This window comes from Patagioenas fasciata, chromosome 4 (assembly GCF_037038585.1).
Source record: "Patagioenas fasciata isolate bPatFas1 chromosome 4, bPatFas1.hap1, whole genome shotgun sequence".
Classification (NCBI taxonomy): Eukaryota; Metazoa; Chordata; class Aves; order Columbiformes; family Columbidae; genus Patagioenas; species Patagioenas fasciata.
Genome location: NC_092523.1, coordinates 3,802,642 through 3,820,990, shown reverse-complemented (window position 1 = coordinate 3,820,990; position 18,349 = coordinate 3,802,642). Strand labels below are relative to the sequence as shown.

The window sequence follows — 18,349 nt, the reverse complement described above, 5'->3', positions numbered from 1 at the left end:
TCACCTACTTTCTCCTCCGTGGGCACGGAGCGGGAGCCGCTGGCCGTCTCCCCCGCCGGCAGATATTGCTCTTGCACAGGAGGCTTCAGGGAGGTGTCACAGGATAGGGAAGCATCTCTGGGCACCAGGGTAGCAACCAGGGTAGTTGTTTCCGTCGAACTGTCTGTCAGGGAGAAAACAAAATGTATTGTGTTAATCACAAGACCTAAAAGGTGAGTTTTGCTTTTCCTCAAGGATGCTGCAACAGGATCCTCCCAGAGCTGAGGAGGGTGCGTGGGGAGCAGGGCCCAGCGTGACTGGGTGCTGCCTGCATGGCCCTGGTTCTGCCATGGCACTCGAGCTCTCCCGGTAGGTGCAGCTAAACCAGATGGCACCAGCAAAACCAGTACACCCAGTCTGTTCCTCCCTTCGAGAGCAGGGTGTCCCCAGGCTGCTGAAATGAGGGGTGCAGACATTTAATTGGGGTGTTTTACATCAGAAACGAGGCAAGTGCCTCTGCCAAGCCTTGCGCACAACGTTGAGCCAAAAATACAGTGAGCAACAACAACTGGAGGAAAAACTTGGGGAAAACAAGCAACTGAGCTGGATTTCTGCACAACCCAACCTCACGCCCCTCCTGGGGTAGGTCACTGTGCCCAGGGATGGGTGACAAGAGCAGAGAGTGACTCTCTGCATCACCAGGAGTGCTCATGGGCCACCAAGGCAGACACAACCTCAGGTTGTCCTGTACCAACAACTGCAGCTGCCACCGTTCTTTGGCAGGCCCCCCACGGCCTCCAGTGGGGCTCTACCCCACACCTGCACCTTCTCTGCCACTCTCCACCCTCATTATCAAGCAGGACGGGCACCGAGCAGCACCTACAACCCCGCTCCCCATCAGGACAGCAGATACACAGCTCTGTGGGGAGCAAACCCACCTCTGTCTGCTTCGTGCTCTTGCAGCATCTCAACCCGCTTCTGCTCCGCGTCGAACTGCTGCTTTATGAGCAGAGGGCTGCGCACATCCACGAAGCTGCTCGGGGGCCCGTCGCGCTCAGAACTGGGCACAGCCTGTTGTTTTGGCGGTGAGGCTGGGGGCTGTGCCCCCCTGCTGCGAGCAGATTCCTCCGGCCTCGAGGGCGACTCGGTGGACATATAGAAATTCTCTTCGGGCTCATTCCTGGGCTGCTGGGGGCTGCCAGCAGCACCCACAGGCCTGGGCAGCAGAGAGCTGCCCAGACCCAAGCCCAGTGCACCGCGGTGCAGGTGGTTGGCATTCCCAAAACACCCGTTATCCACACACACCGGGTGCTGCTGGCGGCTCAGCCAGTCCCGGCCCTGATCGGAGGTGGTGGCCGATGGCACAGCCATGGTGCCTGTCTTGAGGGGTCCTGCTGCCACCTGCACAGCCTCAGTGGGGTGCGGGAGATGCCCCTCTCCATCGTGCCCGTCACTCGATGCGTCATGGACTGTGCTCCCAGGTGGAGGTGGCTGGAGACTCTCTTGCTCCAGCTTTTTGGGGAGCTGGAAAGAAATTAGCTGCGTTAAATCACTTTAAATACTCTGCTCCGGTGAGAGACCCCTGCAGTGCTGGATCTACTCTGGGGACCTCAGCACAGGACACACATGGAGCTGCTGGAGAGGGGCCAGAGGAGCCACAGGAATGACCCGAGGCTGGAACAGCTCTGCTGGGGGACAGGCTGAGAGAGTTGAGGTGTTCAGCTGGAGAAGAGAAGCTCCGGGGAGACCTTAGTGCGGCCTTTCCGGACTTAAAAGGGGCTGATAAGAAAGATGGGGACAGACTTTTGAGCAGGGCCTGTTGGGATAGGACAAGGGGTGACGGTTTTAAACTAAAGGAGGGAGATTCAGGCTGGACATGAGGAAGGAATTGTTGGCCCTGAGGGTGGTGAGAGCCTGGCCCAGGTTGGGCAGAGAGGTGGTGGATGAACCATCCCTGGAGACATCCCAGGCCAGGCTGGATGGGGCTCTGAGCAACCTGAGCTGGTGAAGATGTCCCTGCTCATGGCAGGGGTGGCACTGGGGGAGCTGGGAAGGTCCCTTCCAACCCAAACTCTTCTGTGACTCTTCGATTTGATGAAATCGCTGTGCCAGGATAAGGTGATCTGGGATCTCTGGCGTGTCCCAAACCCCAAGCCAGTGCTACACATGAGTCTGGCGATGAGGGGTGCCTCCTTGGCCCAGCTCACAGGAGCTCCACATGGGATCAGGGAGCCCAGACTCACAGAGCAGACCCTCCACTCCCACCTGTGGAGGGGAAGCAGGAGAGGGGAGCAGCTATAGGGCCTTATGTACGCTATGGGTGACCAGATGCAGCAAACATGCAGCAGGGATCACCAGCAAAAGACTGCTTGGGGTGTCCCTCAACAGTTACCCTATCACAGGCTCCCCATGCACCAACCCAAAAGGGACCTTTGTGTTCCCATCTGACACATACCCCGCTCACCAATTCCTGCACCGGGGCCCTGGCATCCAGGTCTGTACTCGTGGTGGCGGTGGCATCGGGCAGGAGAGGCGAGTGGCCACTGACGGGCAAGTCTCGGCACGGCTGCTCCGCCAATAGGGCGCCCAGAAGGGGGTTTGGCCCTGGGGATGGCGTCTGGGCAGTGATGGAGAGAGCGGGACGGGCAGCACTGGCCGCAGGAGGGACGGAGGCAGTGGTGGGAGCTGCGGAGGCAGCGGCAGGAGCTGCGGGACCTGGAGGAGCCAAGGAGAGTTGTGAGTGGGTACACTGGGGAAAAAGCTGAGGAGGCAGAGGATGGGTGTGGGGCCAAGGCAGCCCCTCATGTGCCCTCACTCTGTCCCCACAGCAGCTTCCATTCATCCCACTGCCTGGGGCAGTGCCGGAGTCACCATCCCTGGAGGGGTTGAACAGATGCAGAGATGAGATTCTCAGGTAGTGCCTGGGGTGGGGTAATGCTTATGTTTCTAAATATTTTTTTTGTTCTTTTCAGATTAACAGTAGAGAGCTATTCAGCGTATTTAGTGATGAGTTAAAGGCTGGATTTGCGGGGAGAGAGAGGAGACAGCACTTGGTGATCAGTGTTTCTAGCCACCATAAGGACATCATAGCCAGAAATCAACAGTTCTAACCAAATTCCTAAGCTAGAAAGGCTGTAGTTACACCTGGGTAGTGTGGAAGAGTCTGAAAAAGAGCCCGTCCTAATGTGACCTGGCTGGTGCTGCTTTCTGACAGAACTGTGGGTGCTCCTAATGTTCTGCAGACCCTGCTTGCACACCTGCACCTGTCACTTAATTCACAGAATCATTTTGGTTGGAAAAGACCCTCAAGATGATTGTTTCTAACCATTAACCCACCCCTGGCACTACCCCGTGCCCCTGAGAACCTCATGTCCGTCTGTCCAACCCTCCAGGGATGGTGACTCCAGCACTGCCCTGGGCAGCCTGTTCCAATGCCCCACAGCCCTTTGGGGAAGAAATTGTTCCCCAGATCCAACCTCAGCCTCCCCTGATGCAACCTGAGGCCTTTTCCTCTCATCCTGAGAGTCTCTTCCACCCAAAATGATTCTATGATTTCATCATCTTTCTGTCTCCCCTCCAGGTGACAAACCAAACCGCCTACCAACAATGACCCCACCATCCCCAGGCCAGGGACACAGCCACAAACACCCCCAGGGTCATCAGGCCACCGTGGACACCACGTTTGTGTCCCCATCTCCACCAGCCCCCCAGGACAGCACCCGGTGACGCCAAAACCACCTACGGGGTTGCCAGGAGTCGTACACATGCTGCAGCTCATCGGCCAGATCCCCGGCGTTGTTGTGGCGCAGCGCGGCGATCAAGTCCTGCACCCAGCCCTGCCGGCACCGCAGGTATTGGTAGAACCTATAGGCGGTCGCTTGGCTCCCTCGCGTCTCCTCCCGTGTGTGAAGTTCGTCCTAAAAGAAAACACAGAGCGGGTCTAAGAGGTCTGGCTTAGAAATAAGGCTTAGCATACATAGGTTGCTTAAGATATAGATGATGGAAGGAGCGCGGCAGGGCTTGGGAAAGCGGGGGATTACTCTGTCGGCGTCAGTCAGGCAGCTGAGGGAATCGGCCAGCGAGGCCACACGGATGTTCTTGAAGCTCCCGAGGTTCTGGATAATGTATTTGTAGACTTTGTCCTCGGCAAAACCCATCTCGCTTCAGCACCTGCCGAGACTTGACGTGAGCAGCAACGCTGGGCTTTTCTTTAGGAGCTTGGGCTTTTCTACAGGAGCCTGGCCTTCTCTAGAGGGGGATTCCTGGGCGGAAACAGCGCAAATTAAAAACACTCGGGTTAAAGTTCAACCCGCGACTCTCCGCTTTCAGAAATCCAAATTTCCTTCCGCGATTGCGCCGGGGAACGCGCTGAGCCCGCCCCACGCTGCGCGTCGCCGCCGCTGATTGGTTGCTGCCTACGCCCGTCGCGGTGATAGACAGGTGTTGTGAGGGGGGGCGCTGCCCGCCTTCTCCTCCCCGTTACCTCATGGCGGCGGGACGGAGGCCGGGCCCTCCCCTCCAAAAGGGCTCCGCCGCAGGGGGCAGGCACGGAGGGGACGCCCCACTCCGGTACCGGCAGTGGGACAGGGAACAGAGCCCCCTCCGGTACCGGCAGGTGGCAGCACCGTAACGGCAACGTCCCCGTCCCGGGTACCTGGCGGAGGGATCCCGCTGTGGCCCCGCCCCTCGCCCCGCCCCTCGCCCCGCCCCCTGCCCCGCCCGCCCTGTCAGCGCAGCGCGCCCTGCATGCAGCCGCACCATGGCGGCGGCGGCGGGACCCGCGGGCGGGCGGCGGGGGCGCCGCTGAGGGCCGGCAGCCCCGCGGCGGGGTGCTGAGGGGCGGCGGTGCCTCCCGAGCCCCCTTCCCTCCCTTCCCCACCACCACCACCGCCTCCCACTCCCGACCCTTTCCATGGTCGCGGCCGCCCCGCCGCGCCGTCGTACCGGAGCCTTTAGGGCGGCGGCGGGAGCAGCGAGGGAGGAGCAGCGGGCCCGGCCCGGCCCCGCAGGTGAGCGAGCGGCCCCGCGAGGGGGAGGCGGCGGGGACGGGTCCGGGGTTGTTATGGCGACGCGGGGGCGCCTGAGGAGGGGGGGGAGCGCCGGGCGGGGCCTCTCCGGGCGGCGCCCACGCGTGTCCGCGGCCTCGCGTCCCTAAAGCGGCTCCTCGGCGGCTCTTGGCCTAGACCGGGAGTTTAAGGCTGGTTCTCGGGAGGGTGCGCCAGCCTCGGGGCTCATGGCCTGCGCTGACCCTTGGGAGGTGCCCCCACGCCGGAGCTGTGTCCCCTCCGTGGTGCCAGGGCTGTATCTCTTCCATATCCTCAGGGTTGTGTCGCCTCTGTATCCCCAGGGCTGTGTCCCTTCCGTGGTCCCAGGGCTGTGTCCCCTCTGTATCCCCAGGGCTGTGTCACCTCCTCAGCGGTGTCACCGACACCCCAACTGGGAACCCATGCACTCCCGTGCTCTCCCACACTGGGGAAGCCGCATCCTCCTCGCTTATTCCTGATCTTGGATGTCATCGAGGCTTGGAAAATGTGACAGGAAGGAAGGGAGGCTTTTTTCCCCCCCCACTTTTTGCTAAATATGGCCTGACGTTCAAATCCAAATACTGCCGTGAAAAAGGAATCCCGGCCTCTGTTTGTCAGAGGAGGGAAAAATGATGTTTTCTGGCTTTTGGGCTGCGAGGTTCCAGCTGGGAAGTTTCGCAAGGAGCAGCGGGGTCCTCGCCGAGAGCCTCAGGAATTTACTTTGCTTGTTCACAGGACGCTCCCCGCAGCATTTTATGCTAAAAAAAAATTAGTCATCCCTTCTCTGCTTGTCCGTAGCTGGAGCTTGGTGCGAACACGCGGGATGCTTTGAAAATATTTAGGGATTTTTCCTCTCCTGTGCAAGGAGAAACAAACGGGACGCAGGCAAATAGATCTGCATCCCCAGCAGGACTTTTTCACCTTTCTTTATTTTAATTCCTGTTGCTGCAGTGGCCGGGGGCAGGGAAGGAGGTGCCCGGGGTGGCTGCAGCCGATCCAGGGAGCTGCCGGGTGTGCAAGGAGGATTTATGGCTCTCCCTGTCAAGAATCGGATGCAAACTCATGCCATTATTCCCACTGTGAGGTTGGGAAAGCAGCTTAATGATGAGAAAAGGGACTCTGGGGACAGTCAGGGCGCTGCCAGCTGCCTCATTGACTTCTGCCGTGGCCAAGGTGGAGAGGCAGGAATTTTTAGGGGGGTGCAGACCACAGCTTTGAGAGCTGGGGGAGCTGTGTGGGAGAGACTTGGTGTCTGTGCTGGGCAGAAAATTGGCACTGGCACCTTCCCCATCTGTGCGTTGAAGAGGTTTTTGGGGAGTTTTCTCTAGGAAGCTTCAGGGCTTTTGCCTGATCTTTATAAAAACAGTTTGTTAAAGCCAGGAGTGGGAGGGGGGGATGCTGGGAGGTGCTGAAAATAGATGTTTCCCGTTTCCAGGAGCATTGCTGCCCTGGCGTTGGTGCGGCTGTATTGTTTGCGAGCTAATAGGACACATAGCTCTGCTTTGCTGAAATGTCACTCTTGAATAACTGATGCTTTGTGTGGAGCTGTGATACTGGTCCAACTCCAACATCAACATCCTTGTGGAAGAGCAGTTTGAATTCCCTCTCTCCCTGTCTCCTCCAGATGACGACTGACATCTATTTTCCTCAAATCCTCTGTGTTTGCGGCAGGATGGCAGATCCCGATCCGGCGGGAAGGGTGCAGGTTGCGTGACCTCTGCCGTAACCGCTTTGGGTAAGGCTGTGCTGAGCCACGGTTGCGTGGTCGTGGTCTGTGTGATGCCTCGAAACCCTGCACAGCATGGGGCGGGTGATTTCAGGTTGAACAGAGCGCCTGTATGCTCCTATAGCGTCAGGAGTAGTTTAGCAGACACACAAACTGCTGGCTGGTGCGTTACTCTTGGCGTTACACGGGAACAAGCTCAGCCCTCACGGCTGCTTTCTGGTTTCATTCACAAATTGCGTTTTCCTCTTGAAATAAACCAAATCCCCCAGCTTTCCTGTTGCGGTGAAAATCACTTGAACACAACCAGGTCTGCAGGCATCTCCTGCGGACAGGAAGAAACCCTAGAGCGGAGAGGTAGGAAATGTCCGTGTTTTATCGCAGTGGGCTGATTCATCTCTCTGCTCTTAACTCTTTCCCTCCTGCTTTTGGGGAGATCCAGTTGGTTTGCTTTCAGGCTCAGAGGTGGAGGCAAATATCACCAGCTCGTTCTCTAACTGGATTGCAAAGTGCTGCTGCTCCGTGCTGGGTTTTGTACGTTGTGTTGATGTGGTTTGGGGTGGAAAAGGACTGGGCTGTTAGGGGTGTGTGGTTATCTGAATCGGATAACCGGAACATCGGCACTCACATTAGGAAGGATTAATATTTAATATATGGGGTATGAACCATTGTGCATGATCACTATCTGAAGGGTTTAGGCAGAGATTTACCGATAAGCAAGCAATTCCCAAACTGTCCAGAATGATTTCTTGCGTCTTCCTTGAGAGCAGCTGGTCCTGGATATTGCTAGAAACTGGTCTGAGCCTGTTCTTCCTGTGTCTATCAGGTTTACAAGTGGGTAGAGTGGCTTTCATCACGAGTGCTTTCTTCTCATTAAACTTACAAAAAATGCTGGAAACACTTTTCTCAGATACAACTCACATGCATTTCCCATAAACAGTGCTTGAAACTTCTGTGTGCAGCCAAAGCTCGTGGGGAAACCTGTCTTGGGTTCGGTGGACGCTGTCACTGTCACATCTGCTCAGCCAGGAGTGTGAAGCTGGTTCATTCCCACCGTTCTCTGAGTACTGTCTTCAGGAGGCCTTGAATTCCACCTGTGTCCCCAGCCTGGCTCTGGAAACTCTTGTGACAGTGATGCTGCTCCCCACGTTGACCCACGTGTGGTTTTTTGCAGCGTAAGGTACGTGTTAATGTCCCCCTTCCCACTCTGCCGCGAGTCAAAACTCACCCAACTGAAAGCGTCAGCCGTGGCCATCAAACCCGCTTTTGCTGTGGTTATATTAATACATGTGGTACCATGGTGTTTATGGTGGCTGCAGGTTTGATGGTGGAAATCAAAACAACTGAGTGTGGGTTGAGTTTTGGCGCGTTGGTCACATGGGAAATTCTGGTGGCTACTGCGACAGGCGTGGAGGTTAGAAATCTTTTAAAAAATGGACTGAGAACTGCTTTTTTTTTTTTTCCCAAAATGCATGTGGGAGAACACCCTTTTTATTCCATGTGATCAAGATCACTTGCTTAGGCAGCGAGTCCTCTTTAGTCCAGAATAATTTGTTGTCCTAATTCCTTCCTGTTGAAGCAACTGCGTTTTGCATGGAATAATTAGTACTAATTTGGGCCTGGGATGGAAAACAAGAGTTCTCTGCCTTCAGAAGAGGAGGCGAGAGCATAACCTCTGCCTCTGCTGTGTGAGTCAGGTTGTGCTTTGCCATCCCTCCTCTAAAGTGAAATTAAAACCTGTCCATGAGATCAAAGGTCCCAGGTGGGTAGGAGGGAGCAGGAGATGTAGGTGTCACTGGTTTGAAGGGAACCGAGGACTTCTGCAGTGAGGGGGAACGGATCATCGTCCGAGGAACAAATCAACACGGATGTTCCCAACTACGCTGATGCGAAAAGCCGTTTTGGAGCCAGTCTGGTGTGTCGGTGGATTCCTGGTGCCCCAGCCAAGTACTTGAGACCTTTTTATTGCCGTAACGAGGACTTCCACATCCTGCCCCGCAGCCTTACTCGAGCTGTGGCTATTTTCTGGTCCTTCCGGGAAGACGTCCCTGTCCTCCCTTCCTTTGTGTAGCAAAGGGAAGCCGGTCAAATTCCTTCCCTCCCGCAAATCCCCGCGTGTTTGAAGCAGGGGAGGTGCAGGGATCCTTCCTGCCTTTACCTGGGAAGCACAAGCTGAATTACAACGTGAAGGTGCCCGTCTCACAGACGGTAGGTTCATCGTTTCTGCTGGCCGGGGTGGTGAGCACCAAGGCCTCGTTTTGCAGAGCGCTGCATGAACGTCTTTCCAGGCTGAGCCCTGGAGGTGGAGGAGACAGGGGATGTCTCTCCTGGAAATCCCAGGAGCCGCTGTGCGGGCGAGACGGGCTTCCCTGTGTCTGGATACTGCAGCTGACGGATGCTACAGGGTTAGATGGGGAGTTTTAAAACCTGCGTTCATAACCTAGGGGTCCAAAATACTGTTTGATGCTCCACGTTAGATGGATAAAAGCATGTTAGAGGTGCTGCAGCAGCGTACCGGTCTTAAAAACAGAGTTTGGCGTGTTCAAGCTTGTAGGTTTTGTGTATCCGAGTTAAGTAATAGGTGACAGGAAACCTTGGTTCAAGTATGAATCAATCAATGCTGGATTGCTCTGCGGTGGAACCAGCCCCCCTTGGGCCGACTGCCTGTTCCTGTCACGCCTGATGTTTCGAAATAACCCCTCCAAGTTCTGATTGTTCAGATGATCTAAAATCCAGGATTTAGCTTGCTTTGGTCTCCACCCTGTTGGTGGTGACCTTTCTCTGGGTTTGCAGAGAGCTGCAAACATTCTGGTTTAACTTCTGAAGGTGGGATGGTTACCAGGTCTGTGCTCAGGTACTCTCTCTCCTCCAAGAGGCTGGGGATCTTCTGACCAACCGGCAACTTGTGGAGCGTTCCCCAAAACTGATACCGAACCATCCTCGCTTGTCTTCTGCACATCCAACGCATCTTTTTCTGTATCTCTTGTTTTTAGTGCACGATCTGGTGGGCTCACAGAAGTTCTTCTTTAACTTTGGTCGACCAGGTGGTAGGAAGAGCAGTGAGCAGAGGTGATGGGAATGGGATAGACTAAGTAGCTCTGGGTTTTTTCTGGAGCGTTGCTGTTCCTGGGAACACTGATAATATCTGTAAGTAAGTGTTTTGGCCATAGTGGTGAAATTCGTGGTACTTGCAAACCAAGAGGCAGATCCTCCTTTAATCCCAGGCACTGTGTGGGGTCCATCCCTTGCTCGCGACCCCACGCTTTCAGAGTTGGTGTCTCAATTCATACCCTGGGGATTTCAAACACTTCATTCACAAACTGCGGCTGGCTAAGGCCCGATATTACTAATTTGTGTTAGCAAATTACGTCATGGTACATGTCAGAGATTGTTCCGCAGCCAGGGAATAAATCTGTTCTTGGCCTCAACGTGTGTTGCAACCAGCTTGTAGTTCTGCTGGCTCCCAGCTGGGCATCTCCTACTTCACCACGGACAGGAGGAGACTGGAGAAGGAGGAAGAACAACCTGCACAGACAATGGAATATGTTATTGAAAGAAAAGCCAGGAAGGCAACTGGGGTCTGGCTGCTGGTGGCCTGAGAGCCTCAGCTAAACACGGGGGCAGAAGGGACAGATTTTATGCTCATGATGCTGTTAAAAGCTTCTAAAAGGCAAAAGCCCTCAAATAAGTAAATCTTGCTGGGTAAGAGAAGAAATACGTACAACAGGATTTGCCTTTTTGTTTTATTTTGTTTTTAAAGGCATTTTAGTGGTTTATGAAGCTACCAGCAGCGCTCTGGGGAAGGGCAGCCTCTCATCCCACACTGCACAGGGCTATCCTGGCTCTCAGCCTGAAGGTTTTGAGGTACCATAACTTTTTATTGCAATAGGAACAGGACAGCACGCAAAACTTCCCTGCTGCTTAAAAATTCAAATAATGTATTTATCATGCCAGCAGATTATCACCTCACTTTTGTTCCGAAAGTGAAGCTTCTATGAATATCTTGGAGAAGCCTTAAAATAAGTATGTTCGCAAGTGTTTCCCAGTGTTGTTTAACACGTGGTAGATGTCAGGGCCTCTGGATTTCACTTTCTTGCAAAGTGGCCACTCTGGAGAATGAAGACTCAGAAGTATAACTTTAGGTACACTCTCAGCTGTATATATTTAGTTAGTCTCTAAGTGGAAATATAGACTTAGTCTGCCCTTGTCCCTCCGCATTGCTGGGTCGGAAGGTCAGTCTGTCTGTCTGTGGCAGCTCACGTCCGTCTCCTAGAAGACACTAATGTCATCTGTGCTAGACCTGAATGATGAATTAGAGATGAACGGAGATGAGTTAGAAATGAATAATAAATTGGAAAGCATGGATAATCCTCGAGGTTTTCTCCCGAGGAGACCTTAAACCTATTTGGCTACAGACAGAGAGATGTTTTTAATCCTGGTCGCCGTGTAGAATTTGCATTCTTATTCCAGTGGCAGGGTGAGAATGCCGGGGGGATCTTTGGGTGATTCAGTGGCAGTGGCTTGTTTTCAGACACTCAGCTGTAACTGGAAGACTGTGACTGGGATTAGAGAGGTTAAATTGTTTTCGAAGGTTATGTAGGAGTATAAGGGAAAGAAATGAGAAGACGATTTTCATGGCTAGTGTGGTTCTACTTTGCAGTTTCACAAATGAAGCTTTACTGCTTTTTGGTCTTTCAAAATCTTTCTACTGGGCAGTGGCCTCCAACAGCTTAATTTGTGGATCCCTATTCTTTTTTCCACCGTTTTAACCCTTGGAGTAACTCAGTGTATGCAGATTGCTGTGGGTTTGTGTTTCAGTCTTCGGTGAGCTCATCTGGAGCAGGATACAGGTATTTCCCGTGGCGCTATAGGAGAATCTGTTACGTAGCACTGCTTTTTAGAAAAAATATTTAGCCAACTCATCTGTCATATTTTTTTTATACCTATCTTGATTTGCAGTGGTTATGTATGAGTTATTTTTTTACTCCAGTAGATAGCTGGGGATAAAATGTGTGACCTGGCCATTGCAGCAGTGCCTGGGGCTGCACTTCAGCTTTTGCTGGGCTGAGCAGGCAGGAATCCAACATCCAAACCAAGAAAATGCACAACAGAGGTATTGTTACAAGGGGAAACTGAGGCATGGGCTAGCCGATGTGCAAAAGCAGCTTTGGAAGCACTGTTGATCTCTGCAGCCCAGTCTCTGAGCACCTCTGGCTTCTCTCCTCTAGCATGCAGAGGAATAGCAGATCTCCAGTGCCGCCTTTGGCTCCAGAGAGGCTCCCAAACACGGTGGCTGCTTGGGCTTTATCCACCCTGGGTCCATCAGCCTGTTAAGATGACTTGGAGCGTCACCAAAGCGTCTCCACCCCCCTGGGTTGCTGGTGAGAGGGTCCCTGTGGGAGATCATGTCCCCAGGTCAGGAGCTCAGGGAACAATTAGTGATACAGGTGCAAAACAGGAGCGTGTTCACAAAGGTGAGAAGTTCTGCAGACATCTGAGTATCTGATGTTGCTTCTTGTGTCCGTGTCTTATCCCCTGCATGCCAGAGGATTTATTTGTTAAACTCAGTGCAGTGCCTATGCAGAGGTAGTTGTTTGTTCTTTCTTTTTCCAGGATGCAGTGTATTCTGCGGGGGGTGTTTGAGTTTACATAACTTCCCATATGTTGCCCTGTTGATGTAGAAACTTGAAGATAAATTGTGAAATTCAAGAAGTTGCTTTAAAAGGATATACCCTCAGCTGGATCTTGGCTTATTTGTGACAAGAAAAGAGGAACCCGGAGAGCTCTCCGTCCTTATTTTGTCTCCTGTCCAGCTGAGTGAGCAGCGTGGGATGGAGCACCTGATGCTGCCTTGTTGCCCAATGCTGTGATGCTGCTTGTGGCAGAGGCTGTGGGGAGCTGTCGGCAGGCTCGTGCTGTTAGAATGGTGGTGGGTTCTCCATGGAGGTGCTGCAGCTCCAGCATTGTTCCCTGCAAACCCTCTCCCCATTTCCAAAGCCACTGCATTCCTGTGCCACTGCCCAGCACAGGTTGGTGTTTTCCACGGAGCCTTAAGCCAGCGTTAGTCGAACTAGTTGGCTGGACCTGATCTTGCCAGGTGCTGCTCGGTTTCTGTTCCCGTGTAGATGAAGTGAGGACACTTGGCATTGATCAGAAGAAGATCCTTTGGCACAAGCCCGGCAACTGGTAGAAGATTCATGGTTCTTGTTCACTGCAAACTTGAAAGAAGCTGTTCACCCATCTGCCTGGCTTGTTTCTCACAGAATGACAAAATGGCTGGGATTGGAAGGCACCTCTGGAGGTCATCCAGTCCAACCCACCGCCTAACGCAGGGTCACCAGAGCAGATCACACAGGGTCGTGTCCAGACGGGTTTGAATGTCTCAGAGAAGGAGACTCCACAACCTCTCTGGGCAGCCTGGGCCAGGCTCTGGCACCTCACAGGAAAGAAGTTTCTCCTCATATTCAGGTGGAACCTCCTGTGTTTCAGTCTGTACCCGTTGCCCCTCACCCTGGCGTTTGGCACCACTGAACTTGTCCATCCTCTCATGCCCACCCTGGAGTTATTTATCAGCATAAATAAGATCAATCTCAGCTTCTCTTCTCCAGGCTGAACAGCCTCAGCTCTCTCAGTCTCTCCTCATCAGAAAGATGCTCCAGACCACTCATCATCCTCATAGCCCACCGTTGGACTCCCTCCAGTAATTCCTTGTCCTTCTTAAACTGAGAAGCCCAGAACTGGACACAGAACTCCAGATGCAGCCTCACCAGGGCAGAGCAGAAGAGGAGAAACAACCTCCCTTGACCTGCTGGTCACACTTTTCCTAATGCACCCCAGGTACCGATGGCCTTCTTGGCCACAGGGCACGTTTTTGGTTCATGGTCAGCTTGTCAGCCAGAACTCCCAGGTCCTTCTCTGCAGTGCTGCTTTCCAGCAGGTCAGCCCCTGACCTGCTCATTATTTTTGAGAATGGCTCAGTCACAAGTGTAAGAGCACTTGTAGGTGTGATGCTGCGGGGGTTTGCAGCCTGCCTCTACTGAATAATTACTTCATATATAATGAGGGCATCTTAAAACATCCATATCTATTCCCTGTTCAGGCCCCCAGAGCGAAGCCAAGAAGCTCAACCCCCAAACAACCTCCCCTTTTGAACATTAAACTGAATTTTCACTTTGAAAACTCTGCTGCTTTGACTGGTGGATGGAGGATGAGGAAGCCTGCGCACAAGTGTATGAGAGAGGTGGAAAATCCTGGGGGGGAAAAAGTGCTTCAGAGCTCAGCCACGCAGGTCTGGTGATCGTTGGATGGAAACTCCGGCCGGGGCTCCTGGGCGGCGAAGCAGCCTCAGCGGTGCCGGGAAAGCTGAGCTCCCCAGCATCCAAGCCCAGGAATTGACCTATTTAATGTTTTTTTTCTTTCTTTTAAAGTTACTGCAAGATCATGAGTGTTTTTAGGAAGCCAAGGACTTTGCAGTTGCTCAATACTTGCTCAGCTGCTTTCGTGTGGATTAGTTGGAATGATCTGATTTTTGCGGGGTCAGATTTAGAGCTGTCAATGTGGGATCTTTGGAGATCGGTGTGTTTAGCTGCTGTGGGGTGGGGAGCAGCAGTGCCAGCCTGTCCTGGAGGTCCCAGCAAGGTGACGCCAAGCTTGGAGATCGTGGTTTCGTTCAAGGTGACTGATCCCTGGATATGGACTGAAAAACCAAACCTGTCTGTTTAAGCTGGTATTACTGCCCAAAGCAAGTTCCTGCCTGTCGCTGCCAGTGGTCTGAGATGCTCAGATGCAGAGGAGGGAGATCTCACCCGCTTACAGTTTGGGAAAGAGTCTTTAAAATTGCGTTTTGTGGCATTTAAGGGTTCCTTCCCTAATGGGACTCACGGTGCGGCTCCTTGTGCAGCTGTTAGTGCAGGGTGGGTGTTGCGGTGTGCATAGGGGGATTTAATTCTGTGCCCTTCGTTTGGGCTGAGAAATGTAACACAGTTTTAAGGGAATTTAGGTTCCTGGAGTCCTGTCTGCTGAAATACCATCCGCTTGTGTCAGAGAAGGTATTGCTGGCCACCTGAGATTGCTGCTTTATTTTCAGTGTCGGATTTTTCTTCTTCTGCTGGTTCATTAAGGTGATGTAGTTACAGAAATGTGAGTAATTAACTACCAAAGGCTGGTTGCTGTAGTAGTTACAGATCTTTTCAAGCACTGCTTGATCTTTCTCTTTGCTAACAGGACTGGCGTTCGCAGGAGGATTGTTTTGCTGTTTAGGTGCCGAATTGCAGCTCCTTTGAGATGCTTTGACTTGGCCATTGAAGAAATTTGCTTCTCGAGTGAGTGCCCAGCATCCAGAGCCCAGTTCTTCATATCCCTCCTGCAGTTTGAGACCAGGATAGGGCAGCTTAAAAGATTTTGGAAAATCCTCTATTCAGTTCTGCTGCAGCCCGGGACATTCCTGCTTCTTTATCTCTCTGTGCCAGCATTCCCAATGGGGAGAATCTGTGATGTGGTAAATCCTCTGGCACAGGGGAGATGAGCGTTAGGCTGTTGCAGTGTTAGAGGGTTTTTCTCCTGTCCTTTCATCCAAAGGACTGGCAGCAGTTTGCCCCTGGCATCTAGGTGCCAGTTACCAGCACGAGAAACAGCCTGCAGGGCTGTTTCACATGGGGAGAGGACACGTTTCCTCGAGATCTTGTTCGAGCGGTGCCATCGCTGCCTCTTCCCAAGGGCCAAGGACCTGCTCCCCATCCCAGCCCTCAGGAACACAGATGCTGGAGGGCTGGAGACCAGAGCAGACGCTGAGCTGTGCTTGTGGGTTTGCTTTCACCTGTAATTCTTCATCCTTGTGTTTCTGTGCAGCGTGGCAAGGAGCTGGAGAATTATTATTGTTTGGTTTTTTTAACGTGACAGTGCCAAACCTGCATCTTTCTGATGAGGAGAGACTGAGAGAGCTGGGGCTGTTCAGGCTGGAGAAGAGAAGCTGAGAGGGATCTCATCAATGCTGATAAATATCTCAGGGTGGGTGTCAGAGGATGGACCAGACTCTTTTCAGTGGTGCTGATAAATAACTCCAGAGTGGGCATGAGAGGATGGACAGGTTCAGTGGTGCCCAACGCCAGGGTGAGGGGCAACGGGCACAGATTGAAACACAGGAGGTTCCATCTGAATATGAGGAGAAACTTTTTTCCTGTGAGGTGCCAGAGCCTGGCCCAGGCTGCCCAGAGAGGCTGTGGAGTCTCCTTCTCTGAGACATTCAAACCCGTCTGGACACGACCCTGTGTGATCTGCTCTGGTGACCCTGCATTAGCAGGTGGGTTGGACTGGATGATCTCCAGAGGTCCCTTCAACCACAACCAGTCTTTGATTCTGGAATTTGTGAAGCCTGGTTTCCAGGGGCTGAGCAGATGCCCCATGAGCAGCAGGGACACAGACGTCCCTTCTGGTGCCCCGCCAAGATGCTGCAGCCTCTGGTCAGTAGGGAAACAAAGTTCAACTGCTGGGTTCTGTCAGTTTTCGTGGTGTTTTTTGGACGTTTTTGGAGAGCTAAGACTGCGTTGAGCCTTGGGAGGCAGCGTGGCCTCTGACACCTGCTGTGGCACGAACCCATCATTTGGACTTGGGCTACCAACTTCCATTTTTGGGCCAGCTCTCAGATAGCAGTGAATTTTGTAAAGGACGTGGAGGTGTTTTATGTCCCTATTGAATGAAGCTCTTCCAGTGACCCCTTTGTAGCCCTTCAGTGTTCTTCAGCCAGTTCTCAAGCATCTCTGACTGCCCCAGTTTATCTGTGGTCACTTGATGTGCAGTTACACAGTCAAACTGTAGCATCGGATGTTACGTTAGAATCAATTTTTTGCATTGCTGGTGGTTTTACTTCATATATTTTTGGAAGCTGGGACTGAATTTTGCTTTGAAGCAGTCAAACCATTTAATAAATCTCTCCAAAGTTTTCCCTTCAGATATTCTCAGAGTCATTTCCATCCAGCTCTGAGCTGTGCCCGGTTACAGAGACACTTGGATCTACCTCTGGGGAGAAGCGAGCGGCCTGAGGAGCATCAGTAAATGATGTTATGGGGGAAAGGAGCTGAATATTTATGTGGTGCTTAAATCTGTTCTTCCAAATAAGAGCCACTTGAATTTATTTCTGAGCTCGAGTTTGGTCCATCCTGTTCTGGACCTAAATTCATGGCTTGGTTTTTTGGATTGTCTCCTCCTTCCCTTCTGGCCCAGGTGCCAAACCCTCCTGTCTCCACTGTACCCTGGCACGCAGCATCGCGGCATCTCCAACTCCAGGACCGCAGATGTGCTGGCTGGAGACACTGAGCTTCTCTACAGGTAGAAATTTTGAAAGCAATGCAAAAATTATGACTTCAGAGCAGCCCAAAGCACGTGTGGAAGCAGAGCCCAGCGCAGGCGGTGGTGGGATGTCCACCCTGTCCTCCGTTTTGCCCGCAGCAACCGGCCAAGAGCTGTCGAGACCAGCAGTACCGGGTCACACCGAAATCTCACTGCAAACTCATCCTGCGCTACAGGAGGGAGACGCTTGAGAAGCCGTTTTCATCTCCCCACTGTGAACTGTTCTTGGATCCTGCGCCTCCATCTCTACGGCCAAGAGCCAAAAGACGATCTTGGAATAAGGTGCCCGCAGGCAGAAAGCCTGGCAGTACCCACGCTGCCCTTTTTTTCCCCCGTCCTCCTTTCCTTTTATGAACCTGTTCCATAAATTGCCTCTGTTGACAGCATCACACTTATGTCAAGCACTTGCCCACTTAATTCTTCCACTTGTAGTTTTTCTTTCCTCTGGGCAGGGTTATTTCTTAGCAGCTTCAAGTGCAAAGATGCCTATTTGTTCAATCTTTCCTGGCTTCCGAGTTGAAACTTTAATATTCCTGTCTGCTGTGAGCTCCATGAACTTTCCTTCGCTCGCCATCCTACTCTCATTTATTGTCACCTTGCTTGTGGGTTTTTGGGAGGAGGGAGGGAGTGGGATATTCCTGTTGTGTCACACTGGGCTGCCCGCTGTCACCAGGGAAAGGGAAGAGATGTGACATGAAAGGAGGAGCTGGTGCTTCAGTGTCCTTGAGAAACACCAGCTTTTGAAATAGTCTGAGCCTTAAGTCTCTTGCTTGGGGCATAGATACGTGTCTAACGATGACACCCACCGCCTGAGCCAAAAGGGCTTGTTCCCCGTAAAGTTGGGGCTCGTTCAGCTCACTTCAGGTAATGTGCAACTGAAAAAGCAACACTTTTGCTTTTCCCCGGCAGAAAACATCCTGCAGAGGATTCATTATTAATAATAAGCTGCTAAACCTTGTCATCATTGATATGCAGGCAGCTGAACTCGGTGGTTTAGTCCTGTCCTATAACCGTCCTTTAACCTCGGTGCAACCTGTGCCCATTTCACCTTTAATATTTGCTTGTAATATTCCCATTTGCTGCTTAATAAGTGGAGGTCAAGCCCTGTCTTGTCAAAATTAGGTGTTCACCGGGGCTTGGGCACAGCAGCGTTGCCTTGTTAGTACTTGGTTGAGCAGGGAGGGCTATCGCCCCGGTGGCAAAAGGAAATTAAGAGTTGATGAGCTGTTACATGGCTGAGGTGAGCTGATGTAAGATGTAGGAGAGTTTATTTTTCTGT

The 18,349-nt window shown here is 52.6% G+C and overlaps 2 protein-coding genes across 6 annotated transcripts in view; one reads left to right on the top strand and one right to left on the bottom strand.

Moving 5' to 3' along the window:
• Positions 1–4,611, bottom strand: part of MAVS (mitochondrial antiviral signaling protein) — a 670,207-nt gene extending 665,596 nt beyond the window's left edge. For both annotated transcript variants that reach the window (XR_010651328.2, XM_065837289.2), the window contains exons 1-5: positions 4,020–4,611; positions 3,722–3,896; positions 2,435–2,694; positions 918–1,503; positions 9–163 (exon numbers count right to left, since the gene is read on the bottom strand). Coding sequence is in view for 1 of the 2 variants with exons in the window: in XM_065837289.2 (XP_065693361.1) it covers positions 9–163; positions 918–1,503; positions 2,435–2,694; positions 3,722–3,896; positions 4,020–4,136 (1,293 nt within the window). In the remaining variant the exon portion in view is untranslated. The remainder of the gene's footprint in view (positions 1–8; positions 164–917; positions 1,504–2,434; positions 2,695–3,721; positions 3,897–4,019) is intronic.
• A 141-nt stretch (positions 4,612–4,752) lies between these two features.
• The window catches only part of PTPRA (protein tyrosine phosphatase receptor type A), a 127,988-nt gene continuing 114,391 nt past the window's right edge, over positions 4,753–18,349 (top strand). For 2 of the 4 annotated variants that reach the window (XM_071808448.1, XM_065836767.2), the window contains exon 1: positions 4,753–4,988. The gene's annotated coding sequence lies outside the window, so the exon portion shown is untranslated. Of the gene's footprint in view, positions 4,989–6,668; positions 6,739–18,349 lie in introns of those variants that run through there. The other 2 variants (XM_071808447.1, XM_065836770.2) reach the window with 2 other exon arrangements.